The following is a 24,608-nucleotide window of genomic DNA, read 5'->3' as shown; positions in this document are numbered from 1 at the left end:
GGCAAACCGAACAGCGTAAAGATACTATGGAGGGCTTTTATGACGGTGGTTGCGGTCATGTTGAGGCAGGGAATGGCGAATGGGAACTGGGAGTACGCGTCAATCACGTTCAGGAAGTACGTGTTGCGGTCGGTGGAGGGGAGGGGGCCTTTGAAATCCATCCTGAGGCGTTCAAAGGAACGGGAAGCCTTTGTCAGGTGCGCTTTCTCTGGCCTGTAGAAGTGCGGCTTGCACTTCGCGCAGATTTGGCAATTCCTGGATTTCCTCCTCGATGGAGTAGGGCAGGTTGCGGGTCTTGATGAAGTGGAAAAATCAGGTGGCAGAGGTCCTCATGGAAGGCTCGGAGGCAGTCCACTTGTGCGTTGGCACATGTGTCACGGGATAGGGCATTAGGAGGCTCGTTTAGCTTCCCGGGACGATACAAGATCTCATAGTTGTAGGTGGAGAGTTTGATCCTCCACCATAAGATCTTGTCGCATTTTATCTTGCCCCGCTGTGCATTATCGAACATGAAAGCAACCGACCTTTGGTCAGTGAGGAGAGTGAATCTCCTGCTGGCCAGATAATGCCTCCAATGTCACACAGCCTGGGCTTCCTTTTCGACTGAGGAATGGCGGATTTCGGAGGCGTGGAGGGTGCATGAGAAGAAGGCCACGGGTCTGCCCGCTTGGTTGCGGGTGGCCGCCAGAGCTACGACGGATGCGTCGCTCTCGACCTAGAAGGGGACTCGTCGATGGCATGCATTGTGGCCTTTGCAATGTCTGCTTTGATGCAGCTGAAGGCCTGGCAGGCCTCTATCGACGGGAAAAACTGTGGATTGGATCAGTGGACGGTCCTTGTCCGCGTAGTTGGGGACCCACTGGGCATAGTAGGGAAAACAACCTAGGCAGCGCTTCAGGGCCTTGGAGCAGTGCGGGAGGGGGAACTCCATAAGGGGGCGCATGCGTTCAGGGTCGGGGCCTATCACTCCATTACGCACTACGTAGCCGAGGAAGGCTAGGCGGTCGGTGCTGAACACGCATTTATCCTTGTTATACGTGAGGTTAAGGATTTTTGTGGTCTGGAGGAATTTTCGAAGGTTGGTGTCGTGGTCCTGCTGGTCGTGGCCGCAGATGGTGACATTATCGAGGTACGGGAATGTAAATCGTAAACCGTACCGGTCAACCATTCGGTCCATCTCTCGTTGGAAGACCGAGACCCCATTAGTGACACCGAAGGGAACCCTTAAGAAGTGGTAGAGCCGCCCATCTGCTTCGAAGGCAGTGTATTTGCGGTCACTAGTGCAGATAGGGAGCTGGTGGTAGGCGGACTTAAGATCCACCGTGGAAAAGACCTTGTATTGCGCGATCCTGTTGACCAGGTCGGATATGCGAGGGAGAGGGTACGTGTCAAGCTGCGTAAACCGGTTGATGGTCTGACTGTAGTCAATGACCATCCTATGCTTTTCCCCCGTCTTTACAACCACTACTTGAGCTCTCCAGGAGCTGTTGCTAGCCTCAATGACACCTTCCCTCAGTAACCGTTGAACCTCTGACCTAATAAAGATCCGGTCCTGGGCACTGTACCGTCTGCTCCCGGTGGCGACTGGTTTGCGATCCGAGGTGAGGTTCGCAAACAGGGAAGGCGGATCGATCTTAAGGGTCGCGAGTCTGCAGACAGTGAGGAGGGGGAGGGTATAGGGCCGCCGAATTTGAAAGTTAGACTTTGGAGGTTGCACTAAAGGTCCAACCCTAGGAGTGTGGCCACGCAGAGGTGGGGAAGAACGTAGAGTCGGTAGTTTTTGAACTCCGTTTCCTGGACCGTGAGGTTAGCTACACAAAACCCCTTGATCGCTACTGAGTGAGATCCGGAGGCCAGAGAGATTTTTTGATTAACGGGGTGGACGGGGAGAGAACAGCGCCTTACCGTGTCGGGGTGTATGAAGCTCTCCGTGCTCCCAGAGTCGATTAGGCAGGACGTTTCATGCCATTGATAAGCACCGTTGTCGTAGCAGTCGAGAGTGTTCGGGGCCGAGACTGGTCCAGGGTCACCGAGGCTACTCGCGGCAGCAGTTGGATGTTCTCTTCAGGCGGTGTGTGGTCAGCCAAACTGGGGTCCTGGGAGTCCATCCAAGGTGGCAGCACCCACTGGTCGCACATGGCTGGGGGTGCACAAAACGGCGGCGCCCATTCATCGCACGTGGCATCCGCGGGACAAGATGGCGGCCCCCGGAGGCCACTCGTGGCCCTGGAGGAGGAAGATGGCGGTGCCCGCTGGCCGCATGGAGTCCGTGGAGAGGGTTGTGGTGGCGGTCCATATTCGCCTCCGGGGACCGCAGCGACCACCCAGGCCTGGCATAACGCCACAAATTGGCCCTTTTTGCCGCAACCCTTGCAGATGGATGAATGGGCCGGACAGCGCTGTCAGGGGTGCTTGGCTTGTCCACAAAATTAGCAGCAGGGCCCCCCGGGTTGCCAGGCCGTCTCATAGCACAAGCTTGTGGGGGGATGGGAGATGCCTCGGGGTCGGCGGGGGGGGGTCCACCCTGCCCAGGGGGCTGCCGTGCGGTCGGGGACGTAAGCACGGGCGTTTCGGGAGGCCACATCCAGGGATCCGGCAAGGGCCCGTGCCTCCTTGAGGCCTCGTGTCTCTTTCTCCAGCAATCGCTGGCGGGTTTGGGAGGACAGCATACCTGCAACGAAAGCGTCCCGGATCAAAAGTTCTGTGTGGTCACTCGCCGAAACTTGCGGGCAGCTGCAGTTTCTCCCCAACACCAGGAGCGCACGGAGGAATTCTTCCAGTGGTTCCCCAATGATTTGTCGCCTCGTCGCTAGTACATGTCAGGCGTAGACCTGGTTTACAGGGCGAATATAATGTCCTTTCAGCAGCTCCATTGTGGCATCAAAATCGTCCCCGTCCTCGATGAGGGTGTAGATTTCCGGGCTGACCCTCGAGTGCAGAACTTGTAGTTTCTGTTCTCCCGTGGGTGTGTTTTCGGCCGTCCCGAGAAATCCGTTGAAGCACGCCAGCCAGTGCTTGAAGTTTGCTGCTGAGTTTGCCACGTGGGGGCTGAGTTGCAGACACTCCATTCTTTAAAAAACTAGCGTATTAAATTGTTGCACGATCAATAACTCCAGAAGCGAGATTAGAGACAATTGAAGGCTTTAACACGCTAGATGTTTCCCCCAGCAACGCAGGTACAGAAGAAAGCTGCTGGGGCGGCACGGGCTCTTATACCCCGCCTTGCAGGGCGGAGCTAACATACAAGCTTAACCAATGGGAACAAGTACATTCTCCACCAATGGTATTCCGGCATTACCAGGTACCGTAATTCTTTTAACACAGATTACCACAGTCGATGACTACAGTCAGACCATCAATCGGTACATGCAGCTCAACGCGTATCCCCTCTCACGCATATCTGATATGGTCAATCAGATTGCACAGTACCGGGTCTTCTCGACAGTGGACCTGAAATCTGCCTACCACCAGCTTCCCATTCGCAAGGCGGACCATCCATACACCACGTTTGAAGTGGACGGCCACCTTTACCATTTCCTTAGGGTTCCCTTCGGCGTCACTAACGGGGTCTCGGTCTACCAACAGGAGATGGACCGAATAGTTGATCGGTACGGACTGCGGGCCACTTTCACGTACCTGGATAATGTCACCATCTGCGGCCACGAACAGCAGGACCACGACGCTGACCTTTCCAAATTTCTCCTCACCGCCAAACTCCTCAACCTAACCTATAACAAGAAGTGTGTGATCAGCACGAACCGATTGGCCATCCTTGGCTATGTGGTTCAGAACGGAGTTCTAGGGCCCTACCCCGATCGCATGCGCCCCCTCATGGATCTCCCCCTTCCCCACTGCCCCAAGGCCCTCAAACGATGCCTGTGGTTCTTTTCGTACTACGCCCAGTGGGTCCCTAACCATGCAGGTAAGGCCCACCCACTCATCCACTCCACCGGTTTCCCACTGACGGCCTTCAACCGTATCAAGGCCGACATCGTCAATGCCGCGATGCACGCGGTCTACGAGACGCTCCCCTTCCAAGTCGAGAGCGATGCATCAGACGTCGCTCTGGCCGCCACCCTCAACCAGGCAGGCAGGCCCGTGGCATTCATTTCCTGCACCCTCCATGCCTCCGAAATTCAGCACTCCATCGAAAAGAAGGCCCAAGCTATCGTTGGAGCTGTGCGGCACTGGAGGCATTACCTGGCCGGCAGGAGATTCACTCTCCTCACAGACTAACGGTCGGTTGCCTTCATGTTTAACAACACACAGCAGGGTAAGATCAAAAATGATAAGATCTTGCGGTGGAGGATCGAGCTCTCCAACTTTAATTACGAGATTTTGTATCGCCCCAGTAAGCTCAACGAGCCTCCCGATGCCATGTCCCGAGGTACATGTGCCAGCGCACAAATAGACCAACTCCGGACCCTGCATGACGATCTCTGTCACCCAGCGGGTCACCCGCTTTTATCACTTCATTAAGGCCTGCAATCTGCCCTATTCCATCAAGGAAGTCAGGGCTGTCACCAGAGACTGCCAGGTCTGCGCGGAGTATAAACCGCCCCAGACCGTGTGCGACTGGTGAAGGCCTCCCGCCCCTTTTGAACGCCTAGCGTGGGCTTCAAAGGGCCCCTCCCTCCACCGACCGCAACACGTATTTTCTCAATGTGGTCGACGAATATTCCAGATTCCACTTCGCCATCCCATGCCCTGATATGACGTCTGCCACTGTCATCAAAGCCCTCAACACCATCTTCGCTCTGTTTGGTTTCCCCGCCTACATCCACAGTGACCAGGGATCCTCATTTATGAGCGATGAGCTGCGCCAGTACCTGCTCAACAGGGCATTGCCTCGAGCAGGACGACCAGCTACAATCCCCGGGGAAACGGGCAGGTGGAGCGGGAGAATGGGACGGTCTGGAAGGCCGTCCAGCTGGCCCTACGGTCCAGAAATCTCCCGGCCTCCCGCTGGCAGGAGGTCCTCCCCAACGCACTTCACTCCATTTGGTCGCTCCTGTGCACGGCGACTAATGAAACTCCCCATGAATGTCTCTTTGCCTTCCTCAGGACCTCCGGGTTTTCGCTCCCAACGTGGCTGGCAGCTCCAGGACCCATTCTCCTCCGCAACCACGTGCTGCTCCACAAGGCGGACCCATTGGTTGAGAGTGTACAGCTACTCCACGCAAACCCACAGTACGCCTATGTAGTGTACCCCGATGGCCGCCAAGACAGTCACCCTCAGGGACCTGGCACCAGCTGGCTCCCCACAACCACCCCCCCTCTGTCCTGGCATCACCCTCCCTTCCTCCAGCGCACCCGACCACAGTCCACGCTCCAGGACAACCCGTCCTCCACTTCGTCCCACCCGGGGATGAAGAGGATGTCGACACGCTCCCAGAGTCATCGACGACCGAGCCGACGCCTGAGTCGCCACCAGCACTGTGGCGCTCTCAACAACGGATCAAGGCGCTTGACCGTCTAAATTTGTAACCTTCTCTGAAATTTTAATGACAACCTGTATGTAAATAGTTTTCCACCACCACCGTTGGACTCATTTTTAACAGGGGGTGAATATGGTAATCACCACTGTTGTATTATATTGTATGTACGGCACTGCATATGAAGGTATTACGTTAAGGACCCTGTACTACAGGTACGGGGTAGACCTTGCCTGCTGTGGGCGGAGTATAAATGTGTGTGCTCTCCGAACTGCAGCCATTTCGGCAGCAGCTGTAGGAGGCCACACATCTCTGTGTAATAAAGCCTCGATTACTCTCTACTCGTCTCGTCCTAATTGATAGTGCATCACATCTCTCCATATTCATGCATCGACCACTTTGTGCACCGCAGCAGGGGTGGCACGGTAGCACAGTGGTTAGCATTGTTGCTTCACAGCGCCAGGGACCCGGGTTCGATTCCCGGCTTGCGTCACTGTCTGCGCGGAGTCTGCACGTTCTCCCGGTGTCTGCGTGGGTTTCCTCCGAGTGCTCCAGTTTCCTCCCACAAGTCCCGAAAGACGTGCTGTTAAGTGAACTGGACATTCTGAAATCTCCCTCAATGTACCCAAACAGGCGCCGGAGTGCGGCGACTAGGGGATTTTCACAGTAACCTCATTGCAGTGTTAATGGAAGCCTACTTGTGACACTAATAAAGATTATTATTATTAAACTGAAATTACAGTTTCTTCCTGTGGACAGGAGCTCTGGGGTGAGATCCTCTGAATACTTACCAACTACCTCCAAAATTTCATCCACCAGCTGTTGGTGTTCCTCCCTTGCCTCCCTCTCAATCTGCACCATATCTGATTCTCTCACCACCGTCTTCAATGCCTCCCTCAACATCGAAGGCAATACTGCCTCATTCTTATTAAACCCTATGTATTCGTCAGTCACCCTTGCCGACTTCACACAAAATCCTAGGTCGGCGAACAACCCTACATCTAAACTCCATGGCAGCCGTTGAGCTGGCCCCCTCTCTAAAACCACATCCACCAGGTGCGGAACATTGAACGTGGTCTGAGATAACAAACGCAGAATTTTCCGCTCTTTTCATCCCTGGCAACAGAGACCTCCCCATTATAAAGAAATTGATCCATGGGTAGACCTTAAGCACCGGTGAAAAGGAGGAGGGTACCCTGTCCCCTGAGTGCAATAACCAACATGGATCTGCTCCCCCCATCTCTCATGTAAGCGACAGCATCTTTCCTCTTCCCTCACCCTGCTCCCCCCCACAAAGGAGTCAACGACTTTGGCTTGGAATGATCCATTTTTGGGTTCAAGACTATTTTCCAGTCTCCACCCCCTAAATCTGGTGTGAATCCATGTCTGGAATAGCCGCCATCAGCCTCTTCATAAAATTTGCATCATCCCAATTTGGAGCATATATATTTGCCAAAACTACCATGACCATGACATATCTAACCCCCTGATCAGCCACCACTTTTTCTCCATCTGAAACCAGACTCTTTTGTTAATCAGGATTGCCCCGGGGCCTACGATCAAAGCCCGAGTGGAACACCTGACCTACCCAACTCTTACTGAGCCATCACCTGGTCCTTCACCCACAAGTGGGTCTGCTGCAACAGCACCACATCAGCCCTCAGACTCTTCAAGTGAGTCAAAACACTCACACGTTTTACCGGGCCCCCAGCCCCCACACATTCTATGTCACCAAACGGATCGGGTGTCTCTCAACCCCCCACTTGACTCAGCCATCATCACCATGGGCGACGCTCTCATCCCCCCATCAATCTCCAAAAACCAAAGCCCACCCAAGATGGCACCCAGCCCCACTCAACAGATGGGGTAAAGAGCAGCCCTAGTCACCGTCAGCAAACTACCTCACCCCCCTCCCCTTTCCCAGAAATCCCCCAACCACTTCCTCTTAAAACAGCACCTTTCTCCGCTATCCCCGTACCATTCACACCTTGTAGGTATGCCAAAGCCTGTCTAAACAGGTTCGGCAGGCTGCAGCCCCTTCCCACCTCACTCCCATTCATGAGCAAACTGCATTCTGCTAGCAAGGTAGCCCCCTCGCCAGAGCCCCCCTCCCCAGATGGATAACAAAGGAAAAACAAACCCTCCACCCCCACCCATCCACCTCAAAGTATTGAAGCTCACCCATCCCCTACTCCACCCCACCAACTGCTAATCCCCTCTTCACTTCTATATGCCATTACAAACCCATGGACCCTAAAGAAAAGAAGAGTAGCAACCAAAGCAAAAAGAACAATCCCCCCAAACATACTTTCAATTAACAATACCTATGTACAGAGAGAATAAAGGGCACCAGAAAAAATAAACAAAAGAAACCATACCCCCTATTACCATATCCACTAACATACTTATCCCAACAACTACAGCAAAGTCCCACTTCCACCATTTTCAGTTCACTCCAAAGTTTTCAGCCTTCATGAACTCCTCTGCCATCTCATAAAAGTGATCCCTACAATTATGTGTGACCCTCAGCTTTGCTGGGCCGACCACTCCAAAATGCACTACGCTTATAACGTGCTGCCTTTGACCTGTTAAAGGCTGCATGCCTTTTCGCCAGCTCCACCGTGACATCTTGGTATATTTGAATACTACTGCCTTCCCACCTCACCTCACGATTCTGCTTGGCCCATCTCAGCACCTTCTTCATCACCTGTTAGCTGTGAAAACAGACTATCACAGCTCTTGGTGGCTCATTCGCCTACCTATGGTTTCGCCTGGAGCAACGAGTGGGCCCTATTCAGTTCAAGGGGAGAGGAGCATTGTCCCCTCCTCCAACAGCTTTGCGGACAGTGTCAAAAAGTACTCCATTGGCCTCAGGTCCTCCACCCCCTCAGGCAACCCCATGATCCTTAGATTCTGCTGCCGCAACCTATTTTCCAGGTCCTCGATCTTCGCTTTCTCAGGCGCTTATTCCTGTCCTCCACCTTCAGCAGCTCTGTTTCCAGCAAAGCGAGCTTATCACTGTGCTTTGACAGTGCTTCTTCCGCCCCCTTCAGCACCTCACCATGCTCTTGCACCATCTCCGCCGACCTTCCAAGTACCTCCTTTATCAGGGCCTGTGAGTCTTCCACCGATGGCTTGAGAGTCTCAAGCAACTCCCTCCTGTAGTGATCTGCAAATGTAAAGACACTACAATGTAAAGACACTACAACTAAGCAATCATTAGGGCAGCACGGTGGCGCAGTGGTCGCACTGCAGTCTCACGGCGCCGAGGTCCCAGGTTCAATCCCAGCTCTGGGTCACTGTCCGTGTGGAGTTTGCACATTCTCCCCGTGTTTGCATGGGTTTCGCCCCCACAACCCAAAGATGTGCAAGGTAGGTGGATTGAACACGCTAAATTGCCCCTTAATTAGAGGAAAAATGAATTTGGTGCTCTAAATTTTTTTTAAAAACTTTTTAAAAACTAAGCAATCACTAGAGGGCAGCACTTGAGATGTATAAATAAACAGACGGAAGCAAGGATGACTCTCTTCACAGGAACAGGTTCTTGTGACCACAAGCATACAAAGACAGCTCAGCACAGGTGTAAATAATCAGAAGTACTTCTTAGTTAACCTTGTTCATGTAACATTGGCCGGGATTCCCTGAAATCCTGGCCAAGTGTTGACACCGGCGTCAAAATCGGCGCGAGCGATGCCGGCATCAACAGGCCTCCAGGCCCAGGCATTCACCCCTTCTTCGGGGGCTAGTCCTGTGCCAGAGTGCTGTGCGCTCGATAGCCGGCGCGTCACGGCCAGCGCGGGTCCACGTATGCTCGCCACGGCCGCTGCAGGTCTGCGCATGTGCGTGGGTTGCCGTCTCCACGCTGGCCCCTGGGCAATATGACGGAGCCCTACAGGGGCCCGGCGCGGAGGAACATAGGCACCCCCCGAAATTAGACTGCCCGCCGATCGGTCAGCCCTGATCGTGGGCCTGGCCACCGTGGAGGCTCCCCCAGAGTCGGATCCCCCCGCCCCCCCCCTCCACCAGGATGGCCCCAAAGCCAGAACTCCGAGGTACCGCCGGGTGGGACCATACGTAACCCATGCCGGCGGGACTCGGCGGGCACTCAGCCGTCAAGCGCGGAGAATCGCCGCGGGGGCCGCTTTCAACGGTCCCCGACTGGCGCGGCAGCGACTGTGCAATTGTCACAAAGAAAATCACGACCTTAAGCTTTCACAAAGAAAGAATGCCGAAAATGTTCTCGATGAGTCTGAGGAAGTTAAAAAAGTGTTGGAGCACATTTTAAACGGCATTCATCCTGACCGGGTACAAAAGACGCAAACCGGCAAAATTCCCTTCTGCGCATGCGCAGGAAACCGCAGCCGCGAATGCGCAGTTGAGAAAAGACGCATTGGCCGAAGATGAAATGAATGAAAACGAAAATCGCTTATTGTCACAAGTAGGTTTCAAATGAAGTTAATGTGAAAAGCCCCTAGTTGCCACATTCCGGCGCCTGTTTGGGGAGGCTGGTACGGGAATTGAACCGTGCTGCTGGCCTGCCTTGGTCTGCTTTCAAAGCCAGCGATTTAGCCATGTGCTAAACCAGCCCCAGATTGATCTGCGCATGCGCAATTGACGATTACGCATGAGCATCATGACGTCAGAAGACTCAGACCATGACCACTTAAAGGGAACATGCCTGCAAATCACAAACAAGACGCCTAAAGGTACAACAACCAAATTTTTTACTTCGAAAGGCACAACATTGCTGGTTGGTCGAAAATAACTTTCGCAGCACTCTAGAACAAGAGGTTTGCAGCATCCAAAGTGAAGAGCACATTAACAAATCCAAACTAAAGAAGATGATTTGTCAATTAAAAGTCAAGGGCACAAATACAAAACTAAAGAAGATGATTTGTAAATTAAAATTGAGGATCACAATAACAAATCAAAAACTAAAGAAGATGATTTGTTAATTAAAAAGGGAAGAGTACAAAAACAAACAAAAACCACAGAAGATGATTTGTTTATCAAAGAATACTACTCAGACATGGCTGAGCTATTCAGATATGATGATCACAGCATCAGCAACACGGTTGCAAAGCTCAATACGACTGTACTCATGGTAAATGAATCCAATACCATGCTGCAATGGCAGATCGTTGATACATTGGATGACAGTAACCTGTCAAATAGCCAAGAAGAAAATGACACAACACAGAGAGTATGACCGACTCCGTTGAGAGAGCACTGATCGACTTGTCATGTGAGAGTACCTTTAAGAAATGGGTGTTTATAAATGGGTATGTATATAAATATCTGTAGTGAGAGTACCTTTAAGAAATGGGTGTTTACTACTGCCATGATGTCAGAGAGTGGGTGGAGCTGGGCTGTCTGTCAGCTTTTTACTTTTGTTTTAGGCTGTTTGCTGCAGGGTGTGGTTTAGTTTCGTTTTCAGAGCTGGATAGCTGCAGTCACAGCCAGAAAGTGTATGGGTCTCTCTCTCTCTGAAATCTAAAGAATGTAAAACGATCCTTTGGTGATTAAAAACTAATAACTGCTCTCAGTAGTGACTTTAACCTGATGTGCTTCTGTTAAAGGTTACTTTTTAAGTCTTATGGATGTTAAAAGGACAGCTTAAGGATTACTTAGTGTTGTATTCTTTGGGGGTTGTATTTGAATTAATAGTTGCTAAGATGTTCACTGTATGTTTTAAAAAGGTTAACTTGAGTTCATAGAATAAACATTGTTTTGCTTTAAAAAATACTTTTCCATTTCTGCTGTACCACACCTCTAGAGTGGGCCGTGTGCTCCCCATACCACAATCTATTAAAAGTTGTGGATCAGGTGAACTCCATGATACACTTTGGGGTTCTCTAAACCCTGGCCCATAACAAATTGGGGGCTCGAGGGGGATAAAAGTCTATCTATTGGATTGGCTTAGTGAACTTAAAGACAGTGAGGAGTGAGCATATTGTGGTTGCTTTTCAGGTGTGGTATTCTAGCTTAAGTAGGGAGTGTGTTGCGGACAATGGTTCTTTCAGAGGCTCAGACGTTTTTGGGGGTTGAGACGGTCACACGCAATACCTTACGGACAGAGACTAAAAGCAGACTGTTAGATTTGGCAAAAACATTGCAGTTAACATTACCTGACAAAATGTGAAAAGATGAGGTAATTATGGCAGTGGCTAAGCATCTAAAGTTGCCTGTGATACAGTTTGACTCATTGGAAATGTCAAAAATTCAGTTACAAATTAAACAAATGGAACATGAGAAATAATTAAAGCAGCTTGAATACAAAAGAGATAGAGAGGAAAAAGAAAGAGAGATAGGAAAAAAAAGAGAAAAAGAGATACAGATCAGGGAAAAAGGTAAAGGGAGAGAGTTTGACCTTCAGAAAATGGCCATGAAACATAACAGTCAGTTAAAATTGGCAGGCGTAAAGGGAAATGTACAGTTGGATGATAGTGATGAGGATAGTGAGAAGGAGTGTCATAGTCGAAGGCTTGGTGGGAATCTATTTAAATATGTCAAAGCATTACCATGGTTTGATGCGAAGGAGGTAGAAGCCTTTTTCATTTAATTTGAGACGGTAGCGAAACAAATGAAATGGCCACAGGACATGTGGGTATTACTGATTCAAACAAAGCTGGTAGGTAGGGCTAGTGACGTGTTTGCATCACTAACGGAGAAGGTATCTGGGACGTATGAGGAGGTGAAAAAATCCATCTTGAGTGCATATGAACTAGTGCCTGAAGCCTACAGACAAAGGTTTAGAAATTTAAGGAAAGAATTTGGTCAAACATACATGGAGTTTGAAAGGATCAAATAGAGTAATTTTGATAGGTGGATAAGGGTTTTGAAAATAGACAAAACGTATGAAGCTCTCAGAGAAATTATACTTTTGGAGGAGTTTAAAATTCAATTCCTGATGTAGTCAGAACTCATGTGGAAGAGCAGAGGGTTAAAACGGCGAGATCAGCAGCAGAAATGGCAGATAATTATGAATTAGTTCATAAATCAAAGGTTGGTTTCCGACATCAGTTTCAGCCTGTGAGGGATAGAAACTGGGGACATGAGAAATACTCAAGTGGTAAAGGTAAAGGAGATCTGATGGGAGATAATAAGGAGAGTGTACCTCAGATTAAAAAGGAAATCCAGGAGGGTGGAAGAGACATGAAAAGTTTAAAATGTTTTCACTGTCATAAACTAGGCCATGTAAAGTCATAGTGTTGGTGGTGAGAAGGCTGATGTGGTAAAACAGGATAAGACAGTGGGGTTTGTTAAAGTTGTAAAGGAAAGCCCAAGTGAAGCGAAGGAGGTGCAAAAGATTGTACAGCCTGATCAAGAGGTGATTGATAAGAAGGTGCCAGATCGCTTTAAAGAATTTACTTATGTTGGTAAAGTTTACTCATGTGTATCAGGAGGAGCAGGTAAAGAAGTCACAATTTTAGTCAATCTTTAATGGTAAGAGATGAGGAGTTACGTAGTTTGGGAAGAATATTGCCTGAAAAGGTGGTTATATGTGGAATTCAAGGTGAGAGGAGTAGTGTTCCATTATATAAGGTAAGGTTGGAAAGTCCAGTGAAGAGTGGTGAAGTGGTAGTAGGAGTATTAGAGAAACTATCTTGTCCAGGAATACAGTTTATCTTGGGTAATGATATAGCTAGATCGCAAGTGGAAGTGATGCCTACTGTGGTTGATAAGCCAGTGGTAAATCAGACAACTGAAGTGCTGAAGGACAAATATCTTGGGCTTTTTCGGGATTGTGTAGTAACAAGATCGCAAAGTCACAGGTTAAGGCAAGAGGAGAAATCAGAGAGTGAAGATAAAGGTGAAGTGCAATTATCAGAAACGACTTTTGATCAGATGGTTGGAAAAGAACAGGTGGAGGATGAGGCGGATATTTTTAGTTCAGAAAAATTGGCGGAGTTACAACAGAAAGATGTAGAAATAAACCGGAGGCATCAGAAAGCATACACAGAAGAGGAATCTGCGTGTAGACCAGAGTGTTATTACCATAAAAGTGATGTCTTGATGAGAAAATGGAGACCTTTACATATGCAGGCGGATGAAAAGTGGGTAGAAGTTCATCAAGTAGTATTGCCGGTAGGGTATAGAAAGGAGGTATTTGCTCCAAAACAAACAAGCAAACCAGTTTTCAAGGTAGATGACACACAGAATCGATACTGCAAGCACAGAAAAAAGTCCAGGTCAGCCAACAAAGATGACATACAGAATCGATCCCACAAGCACAGGAAAAAGTCCAGGTCAGACAACAAAGGTGATTCGACCATTCGAACACCTCACGATGACTTCTTGGTTACTTAAACACATGAACACTGGCCATGTTCACAAAGACATTAAAACAACAACATCACCACTTCAACAACAGAAGAAGAAAGAAACTCAACCGACCAAATTTATAAAGTTTGGACTCATAACATTTTTTACAGAGATTGGACTGATAAATATTAATTGGCTTTGTATAACTATCAATATCATCACAACTTGTACAGATATACATATCATCATTTATCTACCTGTTTTGTACAATTTTCTTTTACACAGTACAGAAAAGATGTGAAAAGAAAAAAGGGGGGGATATAGTGATCTGCATATCTGTATGTACACAAGGGGTTAATGTAAAGACACTGCAACTAAACAATCACTAGAGGGCAGCACTAGAGATGTATAAATAGACAGACAGAAGCAAGGATGACTTTCCTCACAGGAACAGGGTCTAGTGACCACAAGCATACAAAGACAGCTCTGCACAGGTGTAAATAATCATAAGTACTTCTTAGCTAATCTTGTTCATGTAGCATCTAGTTTAAGCATTGGAGAGAGAACAAACTCACAGTTAATTCATCAACGTTACTCAATATAGTATTTGCTCCAATTGGAAGACTACCAGTGTTATTCAATATCGAGTTAAGGATCATTCTGGAAGATACAAGTGAGTAACTGATAGTGCACAAGGCAATACATTACTGTCAGAAATAGTAATATAATACTTCCCATGCCGTTTAAAGTGTTTGCTGAACTGTCGTTCGACTTCAGCCGCCATCTCCTCTGCCAATGTATCCACCATAATAGGAGAGGCCCCACCCGACGAGCTCCACCGCCAACTTCCCTCCCAGTGCACTCTGCAATGTGCTCGACTCTGCTGACGAGCTAGCATTCACACCTTTATTCCCAATATTCTTCCTTTGGTTCATGGACATCCTTTAACAACCAAATCACAAATGGGAAAAGTTTGTGTACATGTTCTCCCTGAAAATAGAGTGAAAAGGGCCAAAAACTGAGGACTCTGGTGGGAGCTACCTAGCATGTGACCTCCACCTACATGTCACCACTGGACGTCCCGCCCATGCACATTTACAGATAAAGAAACAACTGTGGCAAGAAAATTGTGAAGTAAGATTTTGAAATTTATGGCACATCAGGCTGGCACAGTAATGTGCCATGTAGGAAGTTAAAACAATCAGAAGTTTCATTGACTTTGGAAAGAATGTCTGTACGGAGTATCATTATAATTAACATTTATTTTCTTGCAGACTTTTTATTATTGGTACTAGTAAAGAAGAAAGTGACCACCTAGTTTCAGTGCTTAAGGAATTTCAAGGGAATATGATCTTTACCTATTATCTAACTGACTTGATGACAAATCCCAATCTAAGTGAGACTACAAAAACTTTGGGTGACTATCAGCACAAGATGGAGAATGCATGGTGTGGCTTCTTTGTAAGAAATCTAATTTATCTAATCTGCAAAATTTTGTAAGCTTTGTACATGTATTTATATGCACAGAAATTGGCACTTATGAATTTGCTTCATCAGTCATTAATAATAATAATCTTTATTATAATGATAATCTTTATTATTGTCACAAATAGGCATACATTAACACTGCAATGAAGTTACTGTGAAAATCCCCCAGATGCCACACTCCGGCGCCTGTTCAGGTACACTGAGAATTCAGTGGGAGAATTCCGAATGTCCAATTCACCTAACAGCACGTCTTTCAGGACTTGTGGGAAGAAACCGGAGCACCCGGAGGAAACCCACGCAGACACGGGGAGAACGTGCAGACTCCGCAGACAGTGACCCAAGCGGGAATCATACCTGAGACCCTGACGCTATGAAGCAACAGTGCTAACCACTGTGCCATCGTGCCATCCAGGATCTACTTATTATTATTGTTAATGGATCTATTTATTATCTGGTTTATAATGGGCGGCAAGGTAGTACAGTGGTTAGCACTGTTGCTTCACAGCGCCAGGGACCTGGGTTCGATTCCAGGCTTGAGTCATTGTCCGTGCAGAGTCTGCACGTTCCCCCCGTGTCTGCGTGGATTTCCTCCGGGTGTTCCGGTTTCCTCCCACAAGTCCCAAAATACGTGCTTATTAGGTGAATTGGGCTTTCTGAATTCTCCCTCAATGTACCTGAACAGGCGTCATAGTGTGGCGACTAGGGAATTTTTACCGTGGCTTCATTGCGATGTTGATGTAAGCCTACTTGTGACACTAATAAAGATTATTATTATTAACAAATCAGAAAAGGTTAACACTATAGAACCACATCATGGTCTAAAAATGTTATCGCTCAGTATCTTTTTTTAAGGCTCAAAATGGGCACCCAAATATTCAGTGTAGTGTACTTATTACATGATGAAATTGTGCTGCTCGCAAAGAAATGTTAGGAGGTTTCCAACACTGCTCTCCCCAGCCTCATAAATAAGGCTGCGATTCTCTGGCCTCCCTGCGACCTGCGACGGCAGCTGGAGACGGTCCGCCACTGTCAATGGCATTTCCCATTAAAACTATCCCACAACTCTGGGAAACCCACAGCGGGGATGCGCCATCGGCGGAACCAGAAGATCCCACTAGTGTGAACAGCCAGAAGATCTTGACCAAGTTAAATGAAAATAGTACATGCCTGTTTGAGGCACCATTCATAAAATTGGGTTACTTCACTGTAAGGCCTAACTAGTAGTCCTTAATATTATTTTTAACTATACAGGTTTTCCTGGTGGTGACCAGGGAAAATATGTGTTATCAACATTTTTAGATTCACCCCCCCAAAGGACTTCATCCATAGACAATGAGGGTGGTTTTTGACACACATCCCATTATGGATTGAAACTTAAGAGGGCGATAACTGGATTTGCAACAGGGAAACCTCAGAATAAACCATAAAACATAGGAACAGAATTAGGGCAGCACAGAGGTGCAGTGGTTAGCACTGCTGCCTCACAGCACCGAGGTCCCAGGTTCGATCCCGGCTTTGGGTCACTGTCTGTATGGAGTTTGCACATTCGCTCTGTGTTTGAGTGGGTTTCGCCCCCACAACCCAAAAGATGGGCAGGGTAGGTGGATTAGCCACGCTAAATTGGCCCTTAATTGGGAAAAAAATGAATTGGGTACTCTAAATTTTATTTTTTTTAAAAGACACAGGAGCAGAATTAGGCCACTAGGCCCATCAAGTCTGCTCTGCCATTAAATCATGGCTGATATTTTTTTTATCCCCATTCTCCTGCCTTCTCTTCATAACCCCGATCCCCTTATTAATCAAGAACTTATCTCTGTGTTAAAGAAGCTCAGTGATTTGGCCTCCGCAGCCTTATGCGGCAAAGAGTTCCAAAGATATACCGCCCTCTGGCTGAAGAAATTCCTCCTGTGTTTTATGTCGAGATCCAGTTTTTTCTACCAGTGGAAAAATCCCTTCTATGTCCACTCTCTCCAGGCCTCTCAGCATCCTGTAAGTTTCAATAAGATCCTTCTAAACTCCAACGAGTACAGACCCAGTATCCTCAAACGCTCCTTATATGACAAGCTCTTCATTCCAGGGATCATTCTTGTGAACCTCCTCTGGACCCGTTCCAAGGCCAGCACATCCTTCCTCAGATACGGGGCCCAAAACTGCTCACAATACTCCAAATGAGGTCTGACCAGAGCCTTTACAGCCTCAGAAGTACATCCCTGATCTTGTATTCTAGCCCTCTCGACATGAATACTAACATTGCATTTGCTTTCCTAACTGCCGACTGAACCTGGACGTTAACCTTAAGAGAATCTTGAACAAGGACTCCTAAGTCCCTTTGTGCTTCTGATTTCTTCCCCAAACCACGCTGGCAACGTAATCAGGTTCACGTCCACACTTTATACCATACATTTTAATATGTTTAAATATTCGAAATTGGCTTAATGCTGAAGCTTCAGGGAACGTCAGATGTTCCCACTTGCCAGTGTGATGTAACGCCAGCAAGAATCACTACTGGTCTCCAAAAACGGAGATCAGATTCGATGACCACACTGAAAGCTCAGAGGCCAGTGTAGCCCTTGGCTGGTCAGGGATGTAGCAGTAGCAGTGTCCCCTGGCACAGCCAGGTTAACACTACCAACGGTGGGGGGGCTAAGGGGGGTGGGTCCTATAGGGAGACCTATTGGGAGGCCCAATGAGGGTTGCACCTTAGTTTACCTGTGTGTGTGAGTGTGACTATGGCTATGCTTGATGTGGTGTAATGCCCCTCAAACTATAACACCCTGGCGACAGACTAGTGACCTGTTCAGGAATAATTAGCATTTTGAGATCGGTTCGTCACTGATTTCTGTGGAACAGGGCTTTCCACTGTGTGCCGCTCACAATGATGGTGCAAAACATGTCCCCCTTCTAAAAATGGCAAAGTGGAGGGAGATCTGGATGGTAAACCTGCTTGTTTCTCTCGAGAGAAAGACACCAGTTTTCAGTCTGAACATGACACTGCCATTTTTTGGGACAGTTTCGCCCAATACTATGAGCCTGATATAATATGATGTTACAGGGCTACACAAAGTGAAATAAACTAAATACGTTTCTGGAGACATACAAGCAAAGAAACAAATTAAATACTTTTCCTCTTCCGGCTCAGTTTGTGCTGAACAAGGTCCCTTACCCAGCAGTGTGATAAATGACCAAATAATTGTTTTTAGTAATGTTACTTAAGAGATACATGTTGCCAAGACACCAGGAGAGCTTTGAGTAGTGCCACAAAATTTCTTACTTCCAGACTCGGACCTCATTTAACATATTGACCCATTACTTCTGATCTCCAGGGTGTTGCCCCACCAGGAACCATTCAATGCTGCAATTTAAATTGCAGTCTTGTCATAATAATAATAATATTTACTGTCACAAGTAGGCTTACATTAACACTGCAATGAAGATACTGTGAGAAGCTCCTAGCTGCCACATTCCGGCGCCTGGTCAGGTACACTGAGGGAGAATTCAGAATGTCAAATTGCCTAACAGCACGTCTTTCAGGACGTGAGAGGAAACCGGAGGAACCCACACACACACACGGGGAGAACGGGCAGACTCCGCACAGACAGTGACCCAAGCTGGGAATCGAACCTGGGACCCTGGAGCTGTGAAGCAACAGTGCTAACCACTGTGCTACCGTGGTGTCCCTTCAAATGGTTCTGACTACCTTGCAGGAATAGTTACCCAGGAAAAGTCAGAAGAATTAAAACTACTTCTAACCCCTGGGTAACTATAGTACTGACCGCGCCTCTCCCCTCTGCCTCCATGGGAACACCAACTGTCAACTGGGAGGATTTCTGATTAACTACATGCGATGAACGGTTACTGCCTTATCATCATGTAAGGTGATGTCCCCTTTAAGACCGGGCTTGGAACCCTGGGGACTCCGCCTCTGGCTCCACCCATCTGGGAGCCATACATAAAGGGCTGCCTCATGGTCTGTGTAAGAGTCAGCTCTCGTCTCTAGCTCTAGCATAATTATTAGTCTAATAAAGCCTTCTTTACAGTTTAATCTCTAAGCGTCATTATTGAGGGTACCTCAATTTATTAGACTAAACTAGATTCAGGATGGACGCAGGCCTAAAACCAGAGAAGCTCAATCTGGAAGCACGAACGCCGGAGGCGAAGGAAATTTTAAAATACTGGCTGCGGTGCTTCAAGGCCTACCTGGACTCCGCAGAGACTCCCATCCTGGGGCCACGCACGCTGCGTCTACTCAACGCCCAGGTGAGTCACAGAATCTCCGCCACGCTCAAAAAGGCGATCGAGTTGCTCCGCAAGCGGTTTGTCAAACCCATCAATGAGGTGCACGCCCGGCATCTGCTCTCTACCTGCCAGCAGCGCTCGGGGGAATCGCTCGACGAGTTTGTTGAAAAACTCACCGCGCTTGCCAGGGACTGTGACCATCAGGATGTGACAGGGGAAGTCCATATGAACCTGCACATCAGGGACGCTTTTGTGTCCGGCATCCGCTCGACCTACATCCGGCAGCGGCTGCTCGAAAACGGGGCAAACGACCTCCAGGAGACGCTAACGCTCGCATCCTCGCTGGCGGTGGCCCGACATAACTGGGGTACGTACCCCGCGGACTCTGCCAGCCCCCCCGGACTTCCTCAGACTCAACCGTATGACAGGCCTGCGTCACGCGGCGACCCGCTCACCATGGGGGGCACACCATGCTACTTCTGCGGGCAGGGCCAGCACCCACGCCCACGCTGCCCAGCCCGCTCTGCGATCTGCAGCGACTGCGGGAAGAAAGGGCGCTTTGCGAGGGTCTGCCTGGCCAGACCCAGGGGCCAGAAAAACAAAGAACAGCCGGCCCGAAAATCAGGCTCTCGGGCCCGTAGGCCTCGCAATGCTGCTGCGCACCGACCCGACACGCCCTCTTCTGACGCGTCATCAGCCTCGTGCGAATAATGGGAGCGGCCATCTTGTCGGCGGCCATCTTCTCGACCCGACTCGCGCAGCCGGCGGTGGCGGCCATTTTACGAGTCCGACTCGGCTGAGGACTCCGACTGCCCGCGACTGGGTGCGATCACCCTCGATCAAACTCGGCCAAAACACCTGCAGAACTCCATGATGCAGGTCCAGGTCAACGGGCACGACACTGCATGCCTCTTCTCTCCGGGAGCACGGAGAGCTTTATCCACCCTGAAACGGTAAGGCGCTGCTCGCTACGCACCCATCCCGCATCCCAAACCATAGCCCTCGCATCTGGGACCCACTCGGTGCAAATCGCGGGGTACTGTATTGTGGATCTCTCAATCCAGGGTGCCAAATACACCCGTTTCAAATTTTATATCCTCCCTCACCTCTGTGCCCCCCTGCTGCTCGGCCTGGATTTCCAGTGCAGCCACCGAAGCCTGACACTGAAGTTCGGCGGACCCTTGCCCCCCCCTCACGGTGTGCTGCCTTGCGACACTGAAAGTCGCACCCCCCTCGCTATTCGCGAACCTCACTCCTGACTGTAAGCCCGTCGCCACCAGGAGCCGGCGCTACAGTGCCCAAGATATGGCTTTTATCAAGTCAGAGGTCCAGCGTTTACTGGGAGAGGGGTTCATCGAGGCTAGCAACAGCCCTTGGAGAGCGCAAGTGGTGGTAGTCCGGTCCGGGGAGAAGAAACGGATGGTCGTGGATTATAGCCAGACCATAAACCGATTCACGCAGCTTGATGCGTACCCCCTTCCTCGCATCACGGAAATGGTAAATCGGATTGCCCAATAACGAGTCTTTTCCACGGTCGACCTCAAATCCGCCTACCACCAGCTCCCCATCCGACCAAAAGACCGCCCCTATACTGCCTTCAAAGCAGCCGGCCGGCTCTTCCACTTCCTCAGGGTCCCCTTTGGTGTCACAAATGGGGTCTCCGCCTTTCAAAGGGCGATGGACCAAATGGTGGACCAGTACGGTTTGCGGGCTACATACCCGTACTTGGACAATGTCACCATCTGCGGCCATGATCAGCAGGACCATGACCCTAACCTCAAAAAGTTCCTCCAGACCGCCCAAGCCCTTAACCTGACCTATAACAAGGGCAAATGCGTTTTCCACACAACCCGGCTGTCCATCCTCGGCTATGTCGTGGAAGACGGGGTCCTAGGTCCCGACCTCGACCGCATGCGCCCCCTTAAGGAACTCCCTCTCCCCCGCAGCCTCAAGGCCCTCAAACGGTGCTTGGGGCTTTTCTCCTATTACGCGCAGTGGGTCCCCAAGTATGCAGACAAAGCCCGCCCACTCCTAAAGACCACCACTATTCCCCTCTCGGCTGAGGCTCAATTGGCCTTCAACCGCATCAAGGCCGACATCATCAAGGCCGCCATGCACGCGGTGGACGAAACCATCCCTTTCCAGGTAGAGAGCGATGCATCAGACATCGCCCTGGCTGCTACCCTCAATCAAGGAGGCAGACCAGTAGTGTTCTTCTCCCGATCCCTCATCGCCTCCGAGGTTCGACACTCTGCAATCAAAAAGGAGGCACAAGCCATTGTGGAGGCTGTACGGCGCTGGAGACACTACCTAGCCGGTAGGAGGTTTACCCTCGTCACCGACCAACGGTCAGTCGCCTATATGTTCGATAACACGCAACGGGGCAAAATAAAAACATTTTGAGATGGAGGATTGAACTCTCCACCTACTCGTACGATATCAAGTATTGTCCAGGGGAGCTCAACGAGCCCCCAGATGCCCTGACCCGCGGCACACGCGCCAACGCGCAGGAGGACCGCCTGCAAGCCATCCACAATGACCTCTGCCACCCGGGGGTTACCCAGTTCATCCATTTCATCAAGTCCCGCAACCTACCTTACTCAACCAAGGAGGTCAAGGCCATGGTCAGGGCCTGCCAAGTCTGTGCGGAGTGCAAACCGCACTTCTATCGGCCAGACAAGGTTTGGCTCGTGCAGGCCTTGGGCCCCTTTGAGCGACTGAGCCTGGACTTCAAGGGGCCCTTCCCGTCCACCAACCGTTATGCCTATTTCCTCACCGTGATCGATGAGTTCTCCCGTTTCCCATTCGCCATTCCCTGCCCCGCCATGACCTCAGCCACGGTGATTAAGGCACTGCACAGCATCTTCACCCCGTTCGGTTTCCCCGCTTAGATCCACAGCGACCGGGGTACATCATTCATGAGCGATGAACTGCGTCAGTATCTGCTCATCAAAGGCATCGCCTCGAGCAGAACGGCCAGTTATAACCCGCGGGGAAACGGGCAGGTGGAGAGGGAGAACGCGACAGTGTGGAAGGCTGTCCTTCTGGCCCTGCGGTCGAGAAATCTCCCAACCACCCGCTGGCAGGAGGTCCTACCCGATGCCCTACACTCCATTAGGTCACTCCTCTGCACGGCCACGAATGAGACCCCTTACAACCGATTGTTTCTCTTCCCCAGGAAGTCTACCTCCGGGGTCTCGCTTCCACCTTGGCTGATGGCTCCGGGACCTGTTCTTCTCCGGAGGCACACGAGGAGCCATAAAACGGACCCCCTAGTTGAAAAGGCCCGACTGCTCCACGCCAACCCCAGTTACGCCTACGTGGAGTACTCCGACGGCAGGCAAGATACAGTTTCCCTCCGGGATCTGGCACCCGCTGGATCCTCCACCACAGACGCCCCTTCCCGCGCCGCTCCCCTGCAGGACCCATCGCCCCCTACAACACACCCCCTTCCGGCCCCTACCACCCATTGGTGAGCCCCTACCGTGCGCACCCCTTGCACACCCCGCCGGCGCCGGCACCGCCGGCCCTGCCTACTTCCCCTGCCCCGACCCGGACCGAAGCTCCGACCGCTGTGCTCACGGATGTGCCCTCAACCGGGACGTCCGTGCCCGCTGCACCACCGCCCGAATTGAGGAGGTCGAGGAGGACGATCCGGCCACCGAGACGGATGGATCTATGATGGCACTTCACCCCCGCCGGACTCTTTTTTAAACAGGGGGTGAATGCGATGAACGGTTACTGCCTTACCATCATGTAAGGTGATGTCACTTTTAAGACCGGGCTTGGAACCCTGGGGACTCCGCCTCTGGCTCCGCCCATCTAGGAGCTATACATAAAGGGCTGCCTCATGGTCTGTGTAACAGTCAGCTCTCGTCTCTAGCTCTAGCATAGTTATATTAGTCTAATAAAGCCTTCTTTACAGTTTAATCTCTAAGCGTCATTATTGAGGGTACCTCACTGCATTTGCTGCCATTGCCATGCATGCGCACATCAGGTGTGTTACTCCAATAAACCATTGCAAGGGATAGACTGGACAGCATCCAGGACTAAAGATGGCATTGCTCAAATCGTCACAGCTGTTTTAGGCAGCAGCATCCTTTTATCTGTCCTCACGGTGTCCTTAATGGTTCCATAAAGTTAACAGATCTGTTCCAAATCCACTAGATGGAGAAAATACCTAAACTTAATTATATGAATATGCATTCAACCAAAATCAATTTGTAGTGGCAACGCTAATGTGGGTAGAAGTAGTTTGAGGTGGAGATCTGCCCGACTGCTTTGTGATTGTCTTGAAATAAGAGGAATGCTCTGGATAAAATTAGCTCCTGAAGATGGTGGCTGCAGTGTAGCATACTATAAAATCTTCAGAAGTCTGGAGAAGGTTACACAAAGGTTATTTGGTAACAAAAAGTAAAGGCTGCAACACAGCATACAGCACATACATCGCAGCCAGGACTACCAATCATGCAGGTCCCAATCCAGGCCGGCTTTTTAGCACTGGAGTCATGAGCCTCAGCTGCTCAGCCTCCACTCCTCAGGGTTTTCCCACCATAGCGTAGGCCAGTATCCCGCGATGAGCATTATGGGATGTGGGACTGATTCATCGGGTGGGGCTGGCTCTGGTGTGGGTTCTCTGCTTTTGCATACCGTCCCTGCTTTTGCGTACCGTCCCTGCCTTTGCGTACTGTCCCTGCCTTTGTGCACCGTCCTGCCTTTGCGTACCATCCACTCCCTGGTTTTGACTGTTTAAGAAATTGATCCCGTCTTCTCTACTACGGTCCCTGGTATCCCCCGGGATCTGTCCCCAAAATTCCGGGTTACGCAGTGTCCCGTGGCTTGAACTCCCTGTCCTGCTTCCAGTGGTCATGGTACTTTTTCTGGAGATCTGGTTTCTTCTCCACCATCGCTCCAAGGTTGGGAAAAGTTAGGCTTAGATGCGTTTGTTGTCTTCAGCTACCAGGTCATCACATGCAGTGTGGCCCGATAGTTGAACAGGAAACGCGCTAGTTTTGTCTAAATTGGCCATGTGGTTTGTTTCTTCATGACCCGCTTAAAAGTCTGTACTGCCCACTCAGCCAGGCCATTTGAAGAAGGGTGGTACGGGGCTGTCTAATGTGTTCCACTCGATTTGTCTGCATGAACTTCAAGAATTCCTGGCCAGGAAAAGACGTGTCGTTATCG

General features: G+C 49.9%; 1 protein-coding gene across 1 annotated transcript in view; it reads left to right on the top strand.

Moving 5' to 3' along the window:
* Positions 1-24,608, top strand: part of LOC140421817 (4F2 cell-surface antigen heavy chain-like) — a 156,054-nt gene that overhangs the window by 21,966 nt on the left and 109,480 nt on the right. The window contains exon 2 of the mRNA XM_072506794.1: positions 14,975-15,161. Coding sequence (XP_072362895.1) covers positions 15,048-15,161 — 114 coding nt within the window. The 5' untranslated portion in view covers positions 14,975-15,047. The remainder of the gene's footprint in view (positions 1-14,974; positions 15,162-24,608) is intronic.

Source organism: Scyliorhinus torazame, chromosome 1, assembly GCF_047496885.1.
Source record: "Scyliorhinus torazame isolate Kashiwa2021f chromosome 1, sScyTor2.1, whole genome shotgun sequence".
NCBI lineage: Eukaryota > Metazoa > Chordata > Chondrichthyes > Carcharhiniformes > Scyliorhinidae > Scyliorhinus > Scyliorhinus torazame.
The sequence above is the reverse complement of the archived record's forward strand: the minus strand, read 5'-3'. Positions and strand labels throughout refer to the sequence as shown.